Source organism: Paralichthys olivaceus, chromosome 16, assembly GCF_024713975.1.
Source record: "Paralichthys olivaceus isolate ysfri-2021 chromosome 16, ASM2471397v2, whole genome shotgun sequence".
NCBI lineage: Eukaryota > Metazoa > Chordata > Actinopteri > Pleuronectiformes > Paralichthyidae > Paralichthys > Paralichthys olivaceus.
Window position 1 is genome coordinate 19281122 of NC_091108.1, and position 16261 is coordinate 19297382.

Below are 16261 nucleotides of genomic sequence, written 5' to 3' on the forward strand. Positions count from 1 at the left end.
TGTTATTTAAAAGAAAATATTGGACTACACCAAAGAGTGGCTTCAGAGGGAAACCCATGAAACAGATTATTCCCAGCAGAGCATGAATATGCAGATGCCCTGAGAGACAATACATTTTTTTGACCAGTATAATTCTATTCTATTTTTTTAATCAATTAATTTCATTATTTTATTTAGTTTTTTAATACAAACCATATAATTGCACAATGTCAATATAAAGCCTACACATTACACACATCATAAGATTGCATTTGCTGAGAATAAAATAAATTTGGCATAAAAGTAAAAAATAACAGTAGATCTTAGAAAAACATATAAATGAAATGAAAACATTTGTCAAAAGAATACAAATAAGTAATTTTTAATTTGCCAAAGCTCGAGAGTGCATTACTTTTTTGTTGTAATACACATTTTGGCCACATGAGGCTGCCATTCACCACTCATTAAATCTTAACAGGACTTGAAGCAGTTAAGTTTTCTCAAAGTTGATTTTGAATTTCCTTTAAACACTAGTTATGTGTCAGCAAATTCTGTGTCATTACTGTCCTCTCTTTGTTCTGGCTAGAATTGTGTCGTTCTTGTCATGCATAAAAAAGCTGTTAAAAAAACACTTCTCAGGGCTTCTGCATAAATATCCCCTGCAAATGTTGTAATGTGTAATCTGCACTTTAAAACGAAATGTGGCACTTTTGGCCTAAGACAGGGCGGTAATAAAAAATCTAATTGAAGATCTTCAGTCCTTTTTTTTTTACAAGATCAGGTAGAGATTTGAAGTCACCAAGATGATTGAGATTCACCCTAAAGATTCTCACACACACGCAGACTTATTTAAAATAATCTGTGCATAAATTCATCAGTGTTCCTAAGAATTGAGAGTGAAACTGAAGAAATCTGAGGCATCTGGTACACTGAAGAAACAGAAGCATTGCTGTGCTTTGGTCTGCTACTGCTTGGTTAAAGGAATACACTGATCTTTTCACCTTTCACATTAAGTGATGAGACAATATCATCCTTCCCTCTTCCATTCCTGACGCCACTGCTTCATGCTGCATATCAGCTGAACCAAAATAAGTTCAGTATGGTGTTGATTGCAAAATAAATTCTAATTTAATGGCAATTGAAAAAATGAAATGAGATATATTTACATGCAGCCACTTCTGGTGTTTGTTTTCTGTCAGTTGGTAAAATTGAAAGTTCATAAATGATACAACACTTAAGTCTTAACAGTTGGAGTGTAAGCCTGTTGTACTGTGTTGAGGTGATGCAGAATAGTGTTGGAACGGATGATCTCATCACTTAAAGAAGCTGACTGTATTGCTTTACACTGACATGCTGTCATCTTTGAGTTCAGTGATGGCCAATGAGCAGCTCACTACTATATTGTGCTTTTTTCTGTACTAGCCTATTGTCTGTGAACCGTCACTGGTTTATTAACTTGTGTCTGTCTGTATTTGTGTGTCCAGGGTCCAGCAGGAAAGGATGGGACTCCAGGTCTACAAGGAGCTATGGGAGAGAAGGTATTTTTATCCAGATAGATGGTGTTCTGGCCCGCTTGATGAGCCAATGAGTTGTTGCATCTTTGCTTAATAAAAGTCAGAGGTCTCCAGAAATAATCTGGATCTAATCTAAGTTGTTCTTCCTTCCTTGAATCTTCAGGGTAACCCAGGGTTAACTGGTCCACCTGGGCCAAAGGTAATGTACAAACTCAAAGTAAATAAAAACACCATGTGTATATTATCACAGAGTTTTTCAGCTTAGAACAAATCAAAGGACAATGTTAACTGGGCAGATTTTGCTAATAGTAGTTTGCCCATTTCCCTTTCTCTCTGCAGGGTGAATGTGGCTCTCTGGGCACAGCAGGAGTCCCGGGGCCCCAAGGGCCCAGTGGCCCACAGGGGGAGAGAGGCCCAATAGGTCCCCCAGGACTGCCCGGACCCCCAGGACCTCCAGCAACCAAATTCTTTGTAGAGGTGACACTATTTTTATATCTACCACCTACACATACACATCCCTGCTGCTACACAGACTTTCCCCAATAGAAGAATAGCATCAAAATGTTATATTGATATTCATTTTGTTGTCAGGATATGGAGGGATCAGGGAAGAGTGACATGCTCATTGGAGCTGGAGTCAGAGGGCCACAGGTGAGTGTGTGTGTGTGTGTGTGTGTGTGTGTGTGTGTGTGTGTGTGTGTGTGTGTGTACATGCTATCTGTATTGTATCATTTACAGTAAATGTTTTCTGTTTTTCTCCCAGGGTCCTCCTGGCCTACCTGGCCCACAAGGACCTAAGGTAATCTATTGATGAAGGTTAATTAGAAGTACTCATTAAGCTGTGAGACAGTAGCTAGTATTGTAGTATATTTTAAACAGGTGATAATGCTCTGTGTCTATCTTTCATTCAACATTTTTTGAACAAAGTTGAAGTGTCAAGAAAAAATTCAACTCCTTTTGTCCATTAAACCCAGTTAGAGGTTTGATTGACAGCTGTGTGAGCTGCCAGAGTGGGAGTGCTGGTGTAACCATCAATATCTTTGCATTTGTCCATTAGCAGCTAATTCAGTTCAGCCTCCTTTTCCAAGCTTGTGTGGTTCAATCTTCTAAACAGACGTTGTGCTATACTGATATTACAGAATGTCCTTGTTACTAAAACTGATGCAAAATACAATTTTGCATCAGGCAGGCGTGTTTACTAATGTTAGTTAGTTCTCAACATTTTAACCTTATGCTTGAAAAGGAAAAATAAATACTGTTTATATGTTCCTCTTCTAATTTAGTTTGACTTGTTTTGACATTTGACATTTGAGCTGAATTCGCCAAATGCAAAATTAAATGTCATACACATTTTATTGCTCCTTCTTGTTCGCTGGTTTACTCCTCATGTCTTCTGCAGGGTGAGGACGGAACCCCTGGATCTCCAGGGATCTCTGTCAAGGTCAGTTCACTCTCAACTTGATTTTTTTGTCTCATACAGCATATGATTTCCTCTCATTTCTGTCTTAACTCTTTATGTTTGATCGTCAAGTTTTTTTTATCGTTCGTTATTGTAGGTTTTTTTTAAGTCATTATGATTTTAAGGGTGCACTGATACAAAGGCTGAGGGATTAATACGCATTTGTGAAGGATGCAATAATATTTATATATATATAAATTAACAGATTACATTGCTAAGAAATATCTTTTCACTGCAAACTTTGTGTTACTTCAGTCTCAACTTGTGCTTTTCTTTTATTAACATTAATTTGGGTCACAGAGGAAACCACTAGTTTCTCCATGAGATAATCCACCAATAAAAGTCCAGAAGGTCATTTTAAAAACACTTCAGTCTGGCTGAAAAAAACATTCCATCCACTGCACACAGTGAGGTGCATTTTAACATTTAAAAATAATCATAATTCCATTTGGAGAAACTGAAAATGACCTCTGTGAACCAAATGTTTGCTGATGCCCATGAAGCAAAGACTGAGGTTGCCACTCCTCATGCTGTGTGTGATTTCAGGGTGAACCAGGAGACCCAGGAGCAGACGGTCTTCAGGGTCCTGCTGGACTACCAGGGGCTCGGGTAAGGGAAATTACCAGTCAGTCAATGGTCAACAGCTACAGCCCCGATATGTTACAGTTAAATGTTTGGCAAAGACTTATAGAAATGAGTAAGCTATATTACTGTCTGTGAATAATTAGTACAGTAATGTGAATTTCATTAGATATATTCATCACCAAGACAGAGGAACGACCAATGTTAATGTCCAAAACAGCTTGAATGTGGCAAGGATGTATAAAAATATTAAATAGATTCTCTATTGCATTTAGTTTTTATTTGTCTTTACTTCACAAACAGGGGGTGAAAGGTGAAAGGGGAAATCCAGGACCAAAGGTTTGTTGAACGTATCACACTTTGTTCAACCTTCAGATGCTCAACCCTTTATTTACCGTTTATTTTGATAGACTAAGACTAATGAGTGCCTGTTCTGCCTCCTGAAGGGTGATCGAGGTGCTGACGGACTCAGTATCGCAGGACCACCCGGGCCTCCTGGACTGCCTGGACCTATTTTCAATTTGCAGGATGTATGTGCACACACATGCACACACGGTTAACTTACCAAAAATATGTTTTGTTTGGCACTGGGGTTTGAATTGCCCCTGGGCATCAAAGAGAACAGGTTTTAAGTTTAAATGTTGGTAAATTTGTCTTTAGTTCAACCAACATCTATTTGAATGTAATCTAATGGAAACATTTTTACAATGCAAAATGATCAGTACCTTGATCTTTTCCAAAAAAAATGAGGATGAACCTCAAAGTCCGTTGAGAGGTTGAGTATTATAGGCCAAATTCAAATATATCAGAGGGGGTGTTTTTTTATAGCAATACAGGATAACTGCCCCAGTCTGTGATTGGTGAAGAGTGCAGTCTGGACTCAAGCACCACAGCACATACTGTATTTGGAGTAATGGTCTGCAGTTGCTAATGGATTGTAATCTGATAGATTACAGTAAAATACATCCAAACAAAGTGTAGTGATTTTAAAAATATGGAACTATGTGAAACATGTTCACAGCGCTCCAACTTACTCAGTGTACTTTTTGTCTGCAGCTGCTCATCAACATTACAGATGGAATTTTCAACTTCACAGAGCTCAGAGGACCACCGGGGCCTATGGTGCGTAGAAATAAACTGTTAACTCAAAGTGACAATGTATTTTCAGATGTTTCCCGCTGCCTCGTCCTACAATTTCAGAAGCAAACAGGTAAAAAAAGATAGGAGGAGCATGATGAAAAGATTGTGTCGACCCACATTTGTGAAACTACAGATACATACATGTGCATTTATTAGATTATAATAGAATATACATTCATATAGAGTCATTTCCACTACAGCAGAGCTTGGGGTGAGCTGCTGAATCTTCTCCTTCATTAACTTACTTCACTGTAACATTATCATGTTTGATGCTGGAGCTGCAGTTTTGTTTGATGCTGTTCATTTGAGAATGTGATGTATTTTGGCTGTTGCAAAAATTAATCCAGTTGTGCTGCTTTTGCTTGTATGTTGTGACTGCATGTCTTAACGCATATGAATGTGTGTGTCTGTGTGTTGCATGTGTGTCCGTGATTGCAGGGCCCTGAAGGCTTGGCAGGCAGAGCTGGATTTCCTGTAAGAGCGGCTTGCTACATTACGACTTAAACAGAGCATGTGTATCACCAGTTGAACACTTTTGTACACTATTATTTGCAATGTAATATTGTTTTTTTATTTTATTTTACCTTTGCTCTCAATGGGCTAAACTGGGTAGGTAGCAGAACTACTGTAATGTGTTTTTTTGCCATGGAAAGGAATAATAAAGTTATAATATTGGGCATTCTTTGAAATATTATCACGCTGGTTAAAAGTTTCAACTCTGCCTCACTGTCCTTCCTTTCCAGGGCCCCAGAGGACCAAAGGGAGACATAGGTTATCAGGGTATCCAGGGGCCTTCAGGACTCAAGGTGAGTGATCACTGAGCTGCAAATCAAAATGTGGACCTGGATAAACGTCATGCCATCACGCTGTCTAATAACATTTAGTCTACATAAGAAGAAATACTGAAACCCCTCCATGTAACAAGAAACAATGAGCGTCAGTATATGCAGAAAAATATTGGACAATATTTCTTTGCTCCAACAGGGAGAAAAAGGAGAGCCGGGAGTCACCATTGCTGCTGATGGATCTCTCTTATCTGCACCCAGAAGCCCCCAAGGGCCCAAAGGCATTAAGGTAAACCCATAAACGACTCAACCACTTTACCCCCTTACTGATGATTTTACCCTCACTACAATGGTCAGATTGCTGCACAGTCATTAATTCATTTTATATTCTGGTCCCTCTATCCGTGGTCCCTTTTTCTGAATCCGAACACCACACACATTTTGGAACAATAGGAAAGACTCGAGGTCTGCCTGCACTAACCCTTTACTAACACACAGTTGCAATGCTACAGTAAAAATAATTTCCTTTACTGTTCTTCAACTCACTGTAAATCTTACTATTGAAATATGATGGTAACAGAAACACAAAGATTAGACCACCTCATATCTAAACTCAATGTTGGTCTTAAGTTTCAATAAATACATTGAAGCTCAATCTTCATATACTGAAATGGAGAGCAAATCCATAGTAAAAAAGTATTACGTTAGTTAATCATTGTTGTAAACTTCATACCACATGATCATTCTCATCTCACATCTGTACTGTGTTGTATTTTGTAGGGTGACCGTGGGTTCCCAGGACCAGCTGGAGTTATGGTGAGACATTCATATCTACAAATGATACAACTTAACTAAATAATATAATGATATAATAATATAATATAATAATAGTATAACTAAAATCATTTTATGAACTCTTTAATCCATTGATTCATTTGTCATAAATACTTATATGAGAGAGTGTATTAATGTGTACAGTACACTAATGTGTTATTGTGTTGATTTCAGGGCCCAATAGGACCTACAGGACTAAAAGGAGAATATGGCTTCCCTGGTCGCCCAGTGAGTGGCTACTGTTTATTTGGATGTGTATTGTCAGAGAATAAACAATCCCTCTGCAGTTTATGAGTCTGCTGATGAGCTGTTCCAAAGCCAATGAGAAAAATGAATAGACCCAGTGTGAGGAACAAACAGTGATCTTTCTATTAATTTACTTGTGTGTTTAAAGCGACTTTTAAATTGGGAAACTTTTCTCATTAATGATTTGACTGGTTTTTCAAACGAAGCACTGCATTAATACAGAGAACCAAATCTGATGTCATTCTTTCTCTTCCTGTAGGGGCGAGCTGGTTTGCCTGGGAGGAAAGGGGACAGAGGAGAATCTGTTGGCCTGCAGGTAAGACAAAGCACCGTCAGCCCCACAGACTCTGTGTCCACTACCTGCTCAGCACCTAACAGCACACAGAGTCGGTCAGAGAACAGCCTGAGGAGCTGGAGGAGTTCAGAACAACCAAAAGAGAGGGAAAATTGGATTAAGACTCATCAGATGAACACAAATTTCAAATGAAAAGCATCAAAGGGGACACGCATTGTCCTTGAACATTAACAATATCGTTAGTGATGAATGATTGGTTCATCTCGATAAGCTGTAGATCATGTCTCCAATCCTATTGGTTGCATAAGTTAATGCATGACTACTACCGTCATGGTGACATCATTCCTACCATATGATGACAGATGATTGTATGATCTATATAAGCTTTAGGTCATGTCTCTTGTTCTACTGGATGCAGAGATACCTCGAAAAATGCGTTTTGGAAAATTTGCATGATGTAATTGACTAACTTTATTGTGACTTCTTCTTGATAAACTTATTTTAATATGATATGATGTGGAACAATAGTATGATCAGGTTTAGTAAGCTTTAGATTGTCTCCTTAGTTCAGTTACTGGCAGAGATATCTAAAAAACGGGGTATTGGGCAATATTTTTATTGATTTTGACTGTTGTCCCAAAGCCTTGTTCTTCTTTTTCTCTTCTCTTTTGTTTTGTTTTCTCCATTCTGCCTTTGGTTATGTCTAACTGTATTTGCCTCCCTGTTCGTTAATGCTCGTAAACACAACTTTATAGACCGATAATATATCAGTGTTTTGTTCTCTGTGTCTCAGGGACCACCAGGTCCTCCAGGCCCACCTGGAGTTCCAGGAAGGATTCTTGGCCTCAATGGAGTAAGTATTAACCTTTGTTTGTGGACATTAAAGCCTCTATCTGTACATATACACACTATAACAGTTTGATAGATCCAAAGTAACTTCAGCTATTGGAATCATTTAAAGATGCTGTAATCTTATAACTGGTAAAAAATGTTAGTGATGATAGCACCACTGTCGTTAGATGTTTTTATTTTATCACTGATGTACATCCTGACACTTGACAGGTTCATTCACTATTATTGAAGTTATTTAGTCTGACTGCGCTGCTCTTCTTTGAATCCTTAAAGACAGTTTTCCCGGTGCGCCCCAGACCGCACTGCAAAAAGGGACGAGTAAGTCTAAGTCGGACCACCTGATTGGTCTGCTTCTGTCTGACACTGACCATCAGTGGTTCTGCTGGTGTGGGGGTGTAGCAGCATGGCAGCTCTCTGGTCTGGGCTACAAACAGCACCCCATTCCTCCCCTCCTCTTGTACCTCTGTTCGTTTTCTCCTCCCCTCCCTCTTTGCTCTCCCTGCGTCCTAATGATCATTGGTAAAGTCTCCGTGTTTGTGGGTCTGGTCTCATTTCACCAGGCATTAACATTCGTCCTGTAAGCAGCTTATTCTTCATAATTTGATTTGACCTGCCTGATCTACATGTAAGGTGGATTGTAAGTAGTTGCCAGATATGAGATTAAAGATGCATTAGCTACCTGTTATTGTAATTTGGCGGGTCATCCAGCGCATCTAATGTTTCTCATGAATCCAATAAGATCACTCAGGACAAATGTTAATGCCTCATCCGTCCTTACTCTCCTCATCATCTCCAGGAGGAGGAAGCTGGATGAAACTCTGACAGGGAGGAGAAAAAGAAATTGTTGAATCTAATCCCTGTTGGTGCCAAATCTCTTTCAGTTCAACTGGTTTAAACAGGAAACTTGAGCATGTATTCATAAAAAAATGTTGGCTACAATAAGTTTTAAATTGTTATTTGTTCTTAAGAAAAGCTGGCTTCTAAATCAGTTGTACTGAAAGTGTGAGAAGTCGAACTCCCTTTGCTCGTGGTGTTGGGTTTTCTGGGTTCAGCTGTACAACCTTGTGTCTGACAGTCTTTCCAAATTGCTAAAACACATTTCCTGAAACTTCCTCTCCTTCTCTCAAAACAGTAAACAAAATTCGAGCAACACTCACAAAACCTTTCCAAACAATCCGCGCAAAGCTATTTTATCTTTACCCAAAACCAAACACTGCCATCAAATAAAACACAAAGCCAGATAATGCCACTCATCAATCATCACACACTACATCAAGGCAAAACACTGCAATCTGAGCATGGCAGGGAAAAAAGGCCAGAAAAATTACTGGATATATTTTTGTAGGATATTTGCACATTCCTGCACTGATGAAAACTTTTTAAGGCAGCAAAAGTAAAAAAAAACAAAAAAACACCTGTAACATATGATTTTACAGTAAACATTGTCAATCATTCATTCTGCCTCAGCATCATGTCTGTGGGCCGGGTCAGGCCACAGGACTTCATCTACATCACAGACAATCCTCTCCTTTGCTAAACAAAGGGAAAAGAATCTTTGGCGTGGTGAATCCAGCCTTGAATAGAACCAAATAGAATAGATCCAATAGACCTTATATCATCACACGCTGCACCCACTGATGGAGGAGATTTTCTTGGGTATAGTGGTTTTGGTCAAACACCATGGAGAGAAAGATATTCTATTGGGGTTTAGGAAGGGAGAGTATCGTGGAAGGCAAACACTGAGAAAACGCGATTCTTTGACCACAGTGAAAGCTCATGTTGTCCCATATAACATAAACACGATGCTCTGCATGTTCATGACCTCTGCTCAGGTCTGAACAACTCCTCCCGTAGACATTCGTTTGGCAAAATGGGTGATTCAGATCTGCAAAGTGTGTCTAACCAGAAGAACAGGGTTTTAAGTTTGGCCAACTATGTGATTGATTCAATAAAGTTGTTTTGCCCGCTAACAGTTTTGTTTAGAGAATGGGGTTTAGTGTCTCCTGTGTTTCCCCGGTGATGCTGTTGCGTTTCTGGCTAAATTCAAATCATCTGGACTATTGAGCAGCTGGGAATATGCGCTTGGAACTTGGCTCCAGTTTGGATGTGGTGATTTACAAACCAAAATCATTCATGCATCTTTTGGAGACGTTTTTTCAGATCTCCAGATATGCCTTGTTTTTTTATCGCATAAATAATAGACTTAGAGAAGATTAATCACATAAGAGTGGTTAGCACTGTCACCTCACTACAAGAAGGGGCCTGGTTTGAATCCTGACTTGGATGGGGTCTTTTTCTGTGTGGAATTTGCATGTTGTTCTCTGGGTACTCCAGCTTCCAGAGACATGTAGTTGTGGTTAATTGGAGACAGTAAATTGACCATACGTGTGAGGGAATGGGCGTTTGAGTCTTTATGTGGGATTCGCTGGCGACATGTCCAGGGTGAACCCCGCCTCTCACCCAATATCAGCTGGGATTGGCTCCAGCTAAGCGGATAAACATCATATAACATGAATAGATGGATGGATTGATAGAGATTAGATTTCCTCTACATCAATCTGCCAGGGACATGCAGATGATTTTAGTGTCTGATATAAAAGTGACTATACTGTAGTGGTTGGTCCTTGGGCTGAGTGTTGGCAGCTACTTGGAGTCTCCAGTGTGTGGTTCATCAGGATGTCCAGGATGGTGACTGTATAAACCTTTTACATCCACCATGTGGCTAATAACCCAGCCCTGCTTTAACCTTAATCCCTAACTTTTTACAGACGGGTGGAGGTTGTATACGAGCAGCTGACTATAGCATGCATCCCTTGTATATAATAGGTGTTTTGCAGTGCTGACAACAATGTTTTAATCTTTGAAATTGTTTGCTTTTTATTAAAACCCAAGTTTTACTATTGTATAACACATTCATACAGATGTTTTACTTACAAAATTAATTCAATTTATGTTTTCAGCAGTCTGCAGATTTTTGTACATGTGCACATGTAAAAAGCTGGTATCCATCTGATGTTAGTGACCATGTATGTGTGTGTAGGAGTCAGTGACAAGGGGAGATTCAGTTGGAGCTAAAGGTGACAAAGGAGATGAGGGGATGCCCGGAGAGCCAGGCACAACTGGTAAGAGCTCTGCACCATTAATGTTCCAGTTTGCTCACTCACATGTGTCCTTATGTGATTAACACAAGGATGGTCAACATCCAGTAACTTTACATGAAATAGTAAAGTCAAGTCAAGTCAAGTCAACTTTATTATCAATAATGACATATGTGCAGGACATACAGAGAATTGAAATTGCATTTCCCTCTTATCCCCGGTGCAAACAGCATTAAACATAAAATATAAAAAAAATAAGTAATATATAAACAGGGAGTGGCAAATCTAGATGATTTAAAGAGTAGAAATATGGCAGATATGGCAGTATTAACAGAATTACAGTATAAATATAAATATAAATATGGCAGATAAAAACAGGATTTAGAGTATAGGCAGTGAGGTCTATCAAAAAATAATATGTATACAGTGCAAACAGTGTTGTAAACAGTTGGTGTACAGCAATTGACTGTACACAAGCATATGGGAATTCAAACTATGTGTTTAATTGCATTTGTAATAAACATTTTTTGTAATCATAAATAATTCCACGCATGTATTTTGTGTCATGTTATGTTTCGTCTCAGAGCGTGTATTTCTGGATGGAATTGTGGTGAGTACTAATTTACTCTATAAACATCCAAAAGAGTTTAACCTTGTTCTTTGTGTCAACAATTTATCCAAGAAGCTACACTCATAAATTAGTTTATATAAAAAGGATAATTATGTGAAACAATTGTATATTTAATGTCATGTGAAAGGGGTCATTTGTAGCAATTAATCATAGACTGCTACCCAAAAAAGAAGCCAGGGCCTTGATCGCCAACTGGTGGCTGACTGCAGTAAAGGCTGTATAGTTCATGAATGTATTTTATTTGCTAATATGGGTCATCGATACAGTTGGAGAGAATATAAAGTCATTACTGACCCTTCCATGCCTCTGCTCAGTGGTGCTTTGGTTTGATCTCTGTTGCCTCTGCTGTCAGGGTGCGAGGGGAGATCAGGGGAACAAAGGTGAAAAGGGAGAAAAGGGGGACGCCGGTGTGGCTGGTCCTCCAGGAATGCCTGGCAGGTCAGGATTGGTGGTGAGTTCTGATATTTATAAACTCCGTCCTGACGATAATCTCAGTTGTGAGTTAGAGTTTTTCTGAAGTTAGTATTTTATTTTGTAGGGTCCAAAAGGTGAGTCCATCGTGGGTCCTCAGGGTCCTGTAGGTTCTCCTGGCGTGTCTGGAGCCCCTGGGTTCGGACGACCTGGCCCCCGAGGCCCCCCTGGCCCCGCCGGCCCTCCAGGACCTGCACCTTCATATGGATCTGGTATGTATAAGGAGGAAGATTGAAAGATATTTAATCTCTATAAGGAAAAGTTCTAGATCAAAATCAGTACATATACTGTGTATGAGTAAAAGCTGACTAAGTTGTTATGTAACTCTTATGTGTTGTCATCAGATGTCAACATACCTGGCCCTCCGGGTCCTCCCGGTCCACCAGGATCTTCAGGATCCAACAACCTGGTACAAAAACATGCAACAAGATAATCCTCCTCAAATTTCACCCTGCTGAAATTACCAGTGATTGACAACTTCAGAATGTCATGAAGTTACAGCTCTGATGCTGCAGTGTTGTGTGTGTACAGGTGACCATCTATAAATCAATCCATGCTCTGGTCAGAGAGAGTCAACGGGCTCCAGAGGGAACCCTGGCTTATGTGTCTGAGAGGGGAGGGGAGCTGTACATCAAACGACGGAACAGCTGGCGCAAGATCCAGGTGGGAATATGGTGGGCGGACATGTTCCTGCTTGGTCGGATGTGGGACTCTCCCATTCAGTTTATCAATAGTTTATCATCCACTGACACACATATGTACATAGGTATTTTTATAGAAAATAAAATCAGCAAAATGTATGTTAAGAACCATTCAACTCATTTAAAGTGTATTTGACCAAGAGTCTGTGTGTGCGTCCGTCCTACAGCTCGGAGAGTTGCTCCATTACGGACCTTCCTCCTCAACAGAGACTCAGCTCGGCGTACCTGGAGAATATAGCAGACCACACAGGAGCCACAGCCAGGTTCATGCACACGCACTGGCACGCACACGCACACAATCTTTCTGTCTGTATGTGGAATGTTTATCTCGTGAACCTGTATTGTTAGTGGCCCAGAGAAGTGCAGTGCCAAGTTGGTGTCATGCGTTCAATACTGATAAACTTTGAATAAACTGGCGACCGGCACTTTGTAGCATTAACATCAGTAAATGATTATAAATTATAAAATAAAGCCACACACGTGAACAGAAAAAAAGCTAATTCAGTTATAAATTCATCACTGCAGATTAATCAGGTAGGATGAACACAAAGTTTTCTAACTTCACTCTGCACCATACTATTTGTTAAAAGCGTCCAGCACACAAACACTAAAAAGTGACAGCATATTGTAGAACACAGGACAAGAGAACAGCTCATTCCAAACAGACAGGTTTAGAACGAGCACTTGTCTCTTTTATTCAGCCCTCTAGGCTGAAAGACTGAAATAAACACACACGTTCATCATATAATTCATGTTTACAACTGTGTCTAAAATAATAGATGAATAAATATGTTTGAACAGGAGCTGCAGGAGGGCGGTAGAGGATACCAGCCGAGCTTTAACGTACTACCCCAGACCTTTAATGCTGTTCCTGGGGTGAGTAAACACATGTTCTCCCTTACACACACCTACATGCACGCGCACCGACTTGGCCGAACACCAGCCTCGCTGATGTCAGATTCGTGAAGAATAACGTGTCAGATTTGAACCAAGTGCATTTCTTCTCCATCCCAGCTCCATCTGGTAGCACTGAACACCCCTCTGAAAGGGGATATGCGCGGTATCCGCGGGGCAGACCTCCAGTGCTACCAGCAGGCGCGCTCCGTGGGACTGACGGCCACATACAGGGCCTTCCTGTCCTCACACCTGCAGGACCTGGCGACCATCGTGAGGAAGGCGGACCGCAATGACATGCCAGTGGTTAATCTCAGGGTAAGGACAAACTAAAACAGAACAACTGAATAATTGTCACTGAAGCTTTATATTGAGGCCTGACTTGTTCTTTTAAAATCGAAGTGACTGATGACATCCAAAGCTTCATTTCAGTTGTGCTGTGTTACAAGTTTGAGTTTGTCAACTGCCACAATACAGTTTCACCCTGATGTGTCCACAAGCTTTACCATCATACTGTCTCTGGATTTGTAAAAGCACTGCCACTCCCTAATGCAATATAATATAACCATGCATTGTTCCCAGTTTGAAACACATTCAGCTCACAACACAGCACATAAAGCCTCCACACACACACAAAATAACAATGCCTAAAACATTGACTTGAAGACAAATAAAACTAGGAGGGAGAACACAACAATAGCTGAACAAAAAATGACAAACAAAACCCAGGAGCACATGTGAGAGCTGACGGAGGAAGAGACTGAGCCAGTCGGTTAAATAGGCTGAAGACCAGAGACCCAGGTGAACCTCATCTTCCTGACGACCTCCACTCTGCTGCCACTTCCTGAAAGGGACAGAGCACAACCAAGGGGGGGGGGGGGGGGCGTCTCAATGTAAAGGGGCCTATGTGTGATTTGATTAAATAAATTGAGGGTTTGATATATATATATATTTGCATAAGTATAAACTTCAATAAGTTGATTTCATGAAATCACCCTCAAGTTATTTGATTCATTCAAACTAACTCAACCTGATAGAAAACGATTCATTACTTGTGACTCTTTACATTGAGCTTATGTAGGAAAGCTACATAGACATTTCACATGTCACTGAAATATATAAAAGCCATAATTATTTTTTGAGTGTAAGATTTCTCTTTCTGGCCTACAGCACACTGTTGGTCTGTACAGATTCACTATAATCACATGCAATCGTGAGTGCATACGTGCATGAATTTATGTCTTTGTTTAGTTCTACTTTTTTTCAATAATTTATTCATTTAACTGGTCATTTATTTGAGTTTTAAGGGGTTTTCTCGTTCAGTGGTTTTCTTAACTTTGACCAGCAGAATGCTCCATTGAGCTGTTATTTTAAAAGCTTTATCCTATGAAGCAGTTTTTTTTCTGATTCAACTGGTTTGAAGGTTTATAAAGCTTCACCTCGTCATCACTCGGCCACAGGTTTTCAAAGTGGAAGGGGGCCTTCAATTGTAGGGGGGGGCAGGAACGTGACATTTTTTTACTAAAGGGATATCAAGTTGAATAGTCTCAGTGAGTGGGATGTGATTAAATAAGTTTGGTTCCACGAAATCTTACTGTTTCTTTACCTTTCAAAAACTTAAAATGCCTTAGGACTGACTTTTATGATGCAGTTTGAAGTTTATGTCAAACAGCAACATTAGGCTGCAAGCTATAAACTAATTTATGAGTGTAGCTCAGTTGCTGAATGCTCAAAAAAATCAGTAAATAGGCTTCTGTACATGAAATGAGCAAAACTATGCAAGTAAACTGAATAGGTTGAGGGGGGGGGGGTTGTCTTTTTCCAGACTTTACCTGAGAAGAGGCTCACTGTCTAAGGCTGCACCAGAAAATACATCAACAATATAACAATATAACATGAAACATTTCACTGTGGCGTATCACTGTTTTTTCAGTCATGGTCGTGGGTTCATTATTTTGGGGTGAATACATGTGTTTCTGTGTTTTCCTACAGATTTCAAGTTATAATCATGATAAATGATGTATTTACTGTTGACATCATCTTTTGAGTATTTTCACTTTATTTTCCTCCTCTCCTCTCCTCAGGGTGAAGTGTTGTTCAGTAGTTGGATGTCCATTTTCTCTGGGAATGGAGGAACATTTAATCCATCCACTCCCATTTACTCCTTTGATGGACGCAACGTTATGACTGATTCAGCATGGTAAGTCTGTGTGTGTGTGTGCGCGCATGTATGTGTGTGTGTGTGTGTGTGTGTGTGTGTGTGTGTGTGTGTGCGTGCGTGCGTACATGTGAGCAAAGTATTTGTGTGCATGGAAAAGAAAGATGATCATCCAAACCAATCGTCTTTTCTATCAGACAGGTCATAAATCTCATGTTCACATGAGCAGCAGCTCTCACTGAAAAGAACATTTGTGCAATCAGCAGGAGCTGAAGTATCTTTGAGCATCTCCCAGCATGCATTTGGTCATAGATGATGGGGTAGATGAAGCACTTTAAAGACACATTATTAAATAATTCTGCTTTCATTTCAATTCTGCTCTCACCTGCAAACGTGTGTCATGTGTTGATTGGACATACATGTCTAACTCATAGACTGTATAGACTTTATATAAAGTTGACATCTTGACAGCTCCTAAAAGTGTCTCGATCGCCCCGGGTGACGGGCTGCAGTATGGTTCATAAACCCCACCTCCTCCATGTTGATGGATGGTCAGTGTACCAAAATACACATTGAATAAATTTAAATTAAAGACAATTTCTGTCATTTTAGATAGTTCTCA

General features: G+C 39.8%; 1 protein-coding gene across 7 annotated transcripts in view; it reads left to right on the forward strand.

The window, feature by feature from the left end:
- Nucleotides 1-16261, forward strand: part of col15a1b (collagen, type XV, alpha 1b) — a 57035-nt gene that overhangs the window by 36023 nt on the left and 4751 nt on the right. For 4 of the 7 annotated variants that reach the window (XM_069511739.1, XM_020111880.2, XM_069511735.1 and 1 more), the window contains 28 exons: nucleotides 1464-1517; nucleotides 1657-1692; nucleotides 1833-1970; nucleotides 2085-2144; nucleotides 2257-2292; nucleotides 2893-2934; nucleotides 3499-3561; nucleotides 3838-3873; nucleotides 3981-4064; nucleotides 4591-4656; nucleotides 5113-5148; nucleotides 5418-5480; nucleotides 5659-5748; nucleotides 6240-6275; nucleotides 6468-6521; nucleotides 6799-6855; nucleotides 7628-7687; nucleotides 7960-8004; nucleotides 10727-10808; nucleotides 11369-11394; nucleotides 11768-11866; nucleotides 11954-12098; nucleotides 12231-12295; nucleotides 12418-12549; nucleotides 12755-12850; nucleotides 13389-13463; nucleotides 13602-13799; nucleotides 15566-15681. In XM_069511739.1, the coding sequence (XP_069367840.1) occupies nucleotides 1464-1517; nucleotides 1657-1692; nucleotides 1833-1970; nucleotides 2085-2144; nucleotides 2257-2292; nucleotides 2893-2934; nucleotides 3499-3561; nucleotides 3838-3873; nucleotides 3981-4064; nucleotides 4591-4656; nucleotides 5113-5148; nucleotides 5418-5480; nucleotides 5659-5748; nucleotides 6240-6275; nucleotides 6468-6521; nucleotides 6799-6855; nucleotides 7628-7687; nucleotides 7960-8004; nucleotides 10727-10808; nucleotides 11369-11394; nucleotides 11768-11866; nucleotides 11954-12098; nucleotides 12231-12295; nucleotides 12418-12549; nucleotides 12755-12850; nucleotides 13389-13463; nucleotides 13602-13799; nucleotides 15566-15681 (2090 nt within the window). The remainder of the gene's footprint in view (nucleotides 1-1463; nucleotides 1518-1656; nucleotides 1693-1832; nucleotides 1971-2084; nucleotides 2145-2256; nucleotides 2293-2892; nucleotides 2935-3498; nucleotides 3562-3837; nucleotides 3874-3980; nucleotides 4065-4590; nucleotides 4657-5112; nucleotides 5149-5417; nucleotides 5481-5658; nucleotides 5749-6239; nucleotides 6276-6467; nucleotides 6522-6798; nucleotides 6856-7627; nucleotides 7688-7959; nucleotides 8005-10726; nucleotides 10809-11368; nucleotides 11395-11767; nucleotides 11867-11953; nucleotides 12099-12230; nucleotides 12296-12417; nucleotides 12550-12754; nucleotides 12851-13388; nucleotides 13464-13601; nucleotides 13800-15565; nucleotides 15682-16261) is intronic. The other 3 variants (XM_069511737.1, XM_069511738.1, XM_069511736.1) reach the window with 2 other exon arrangements.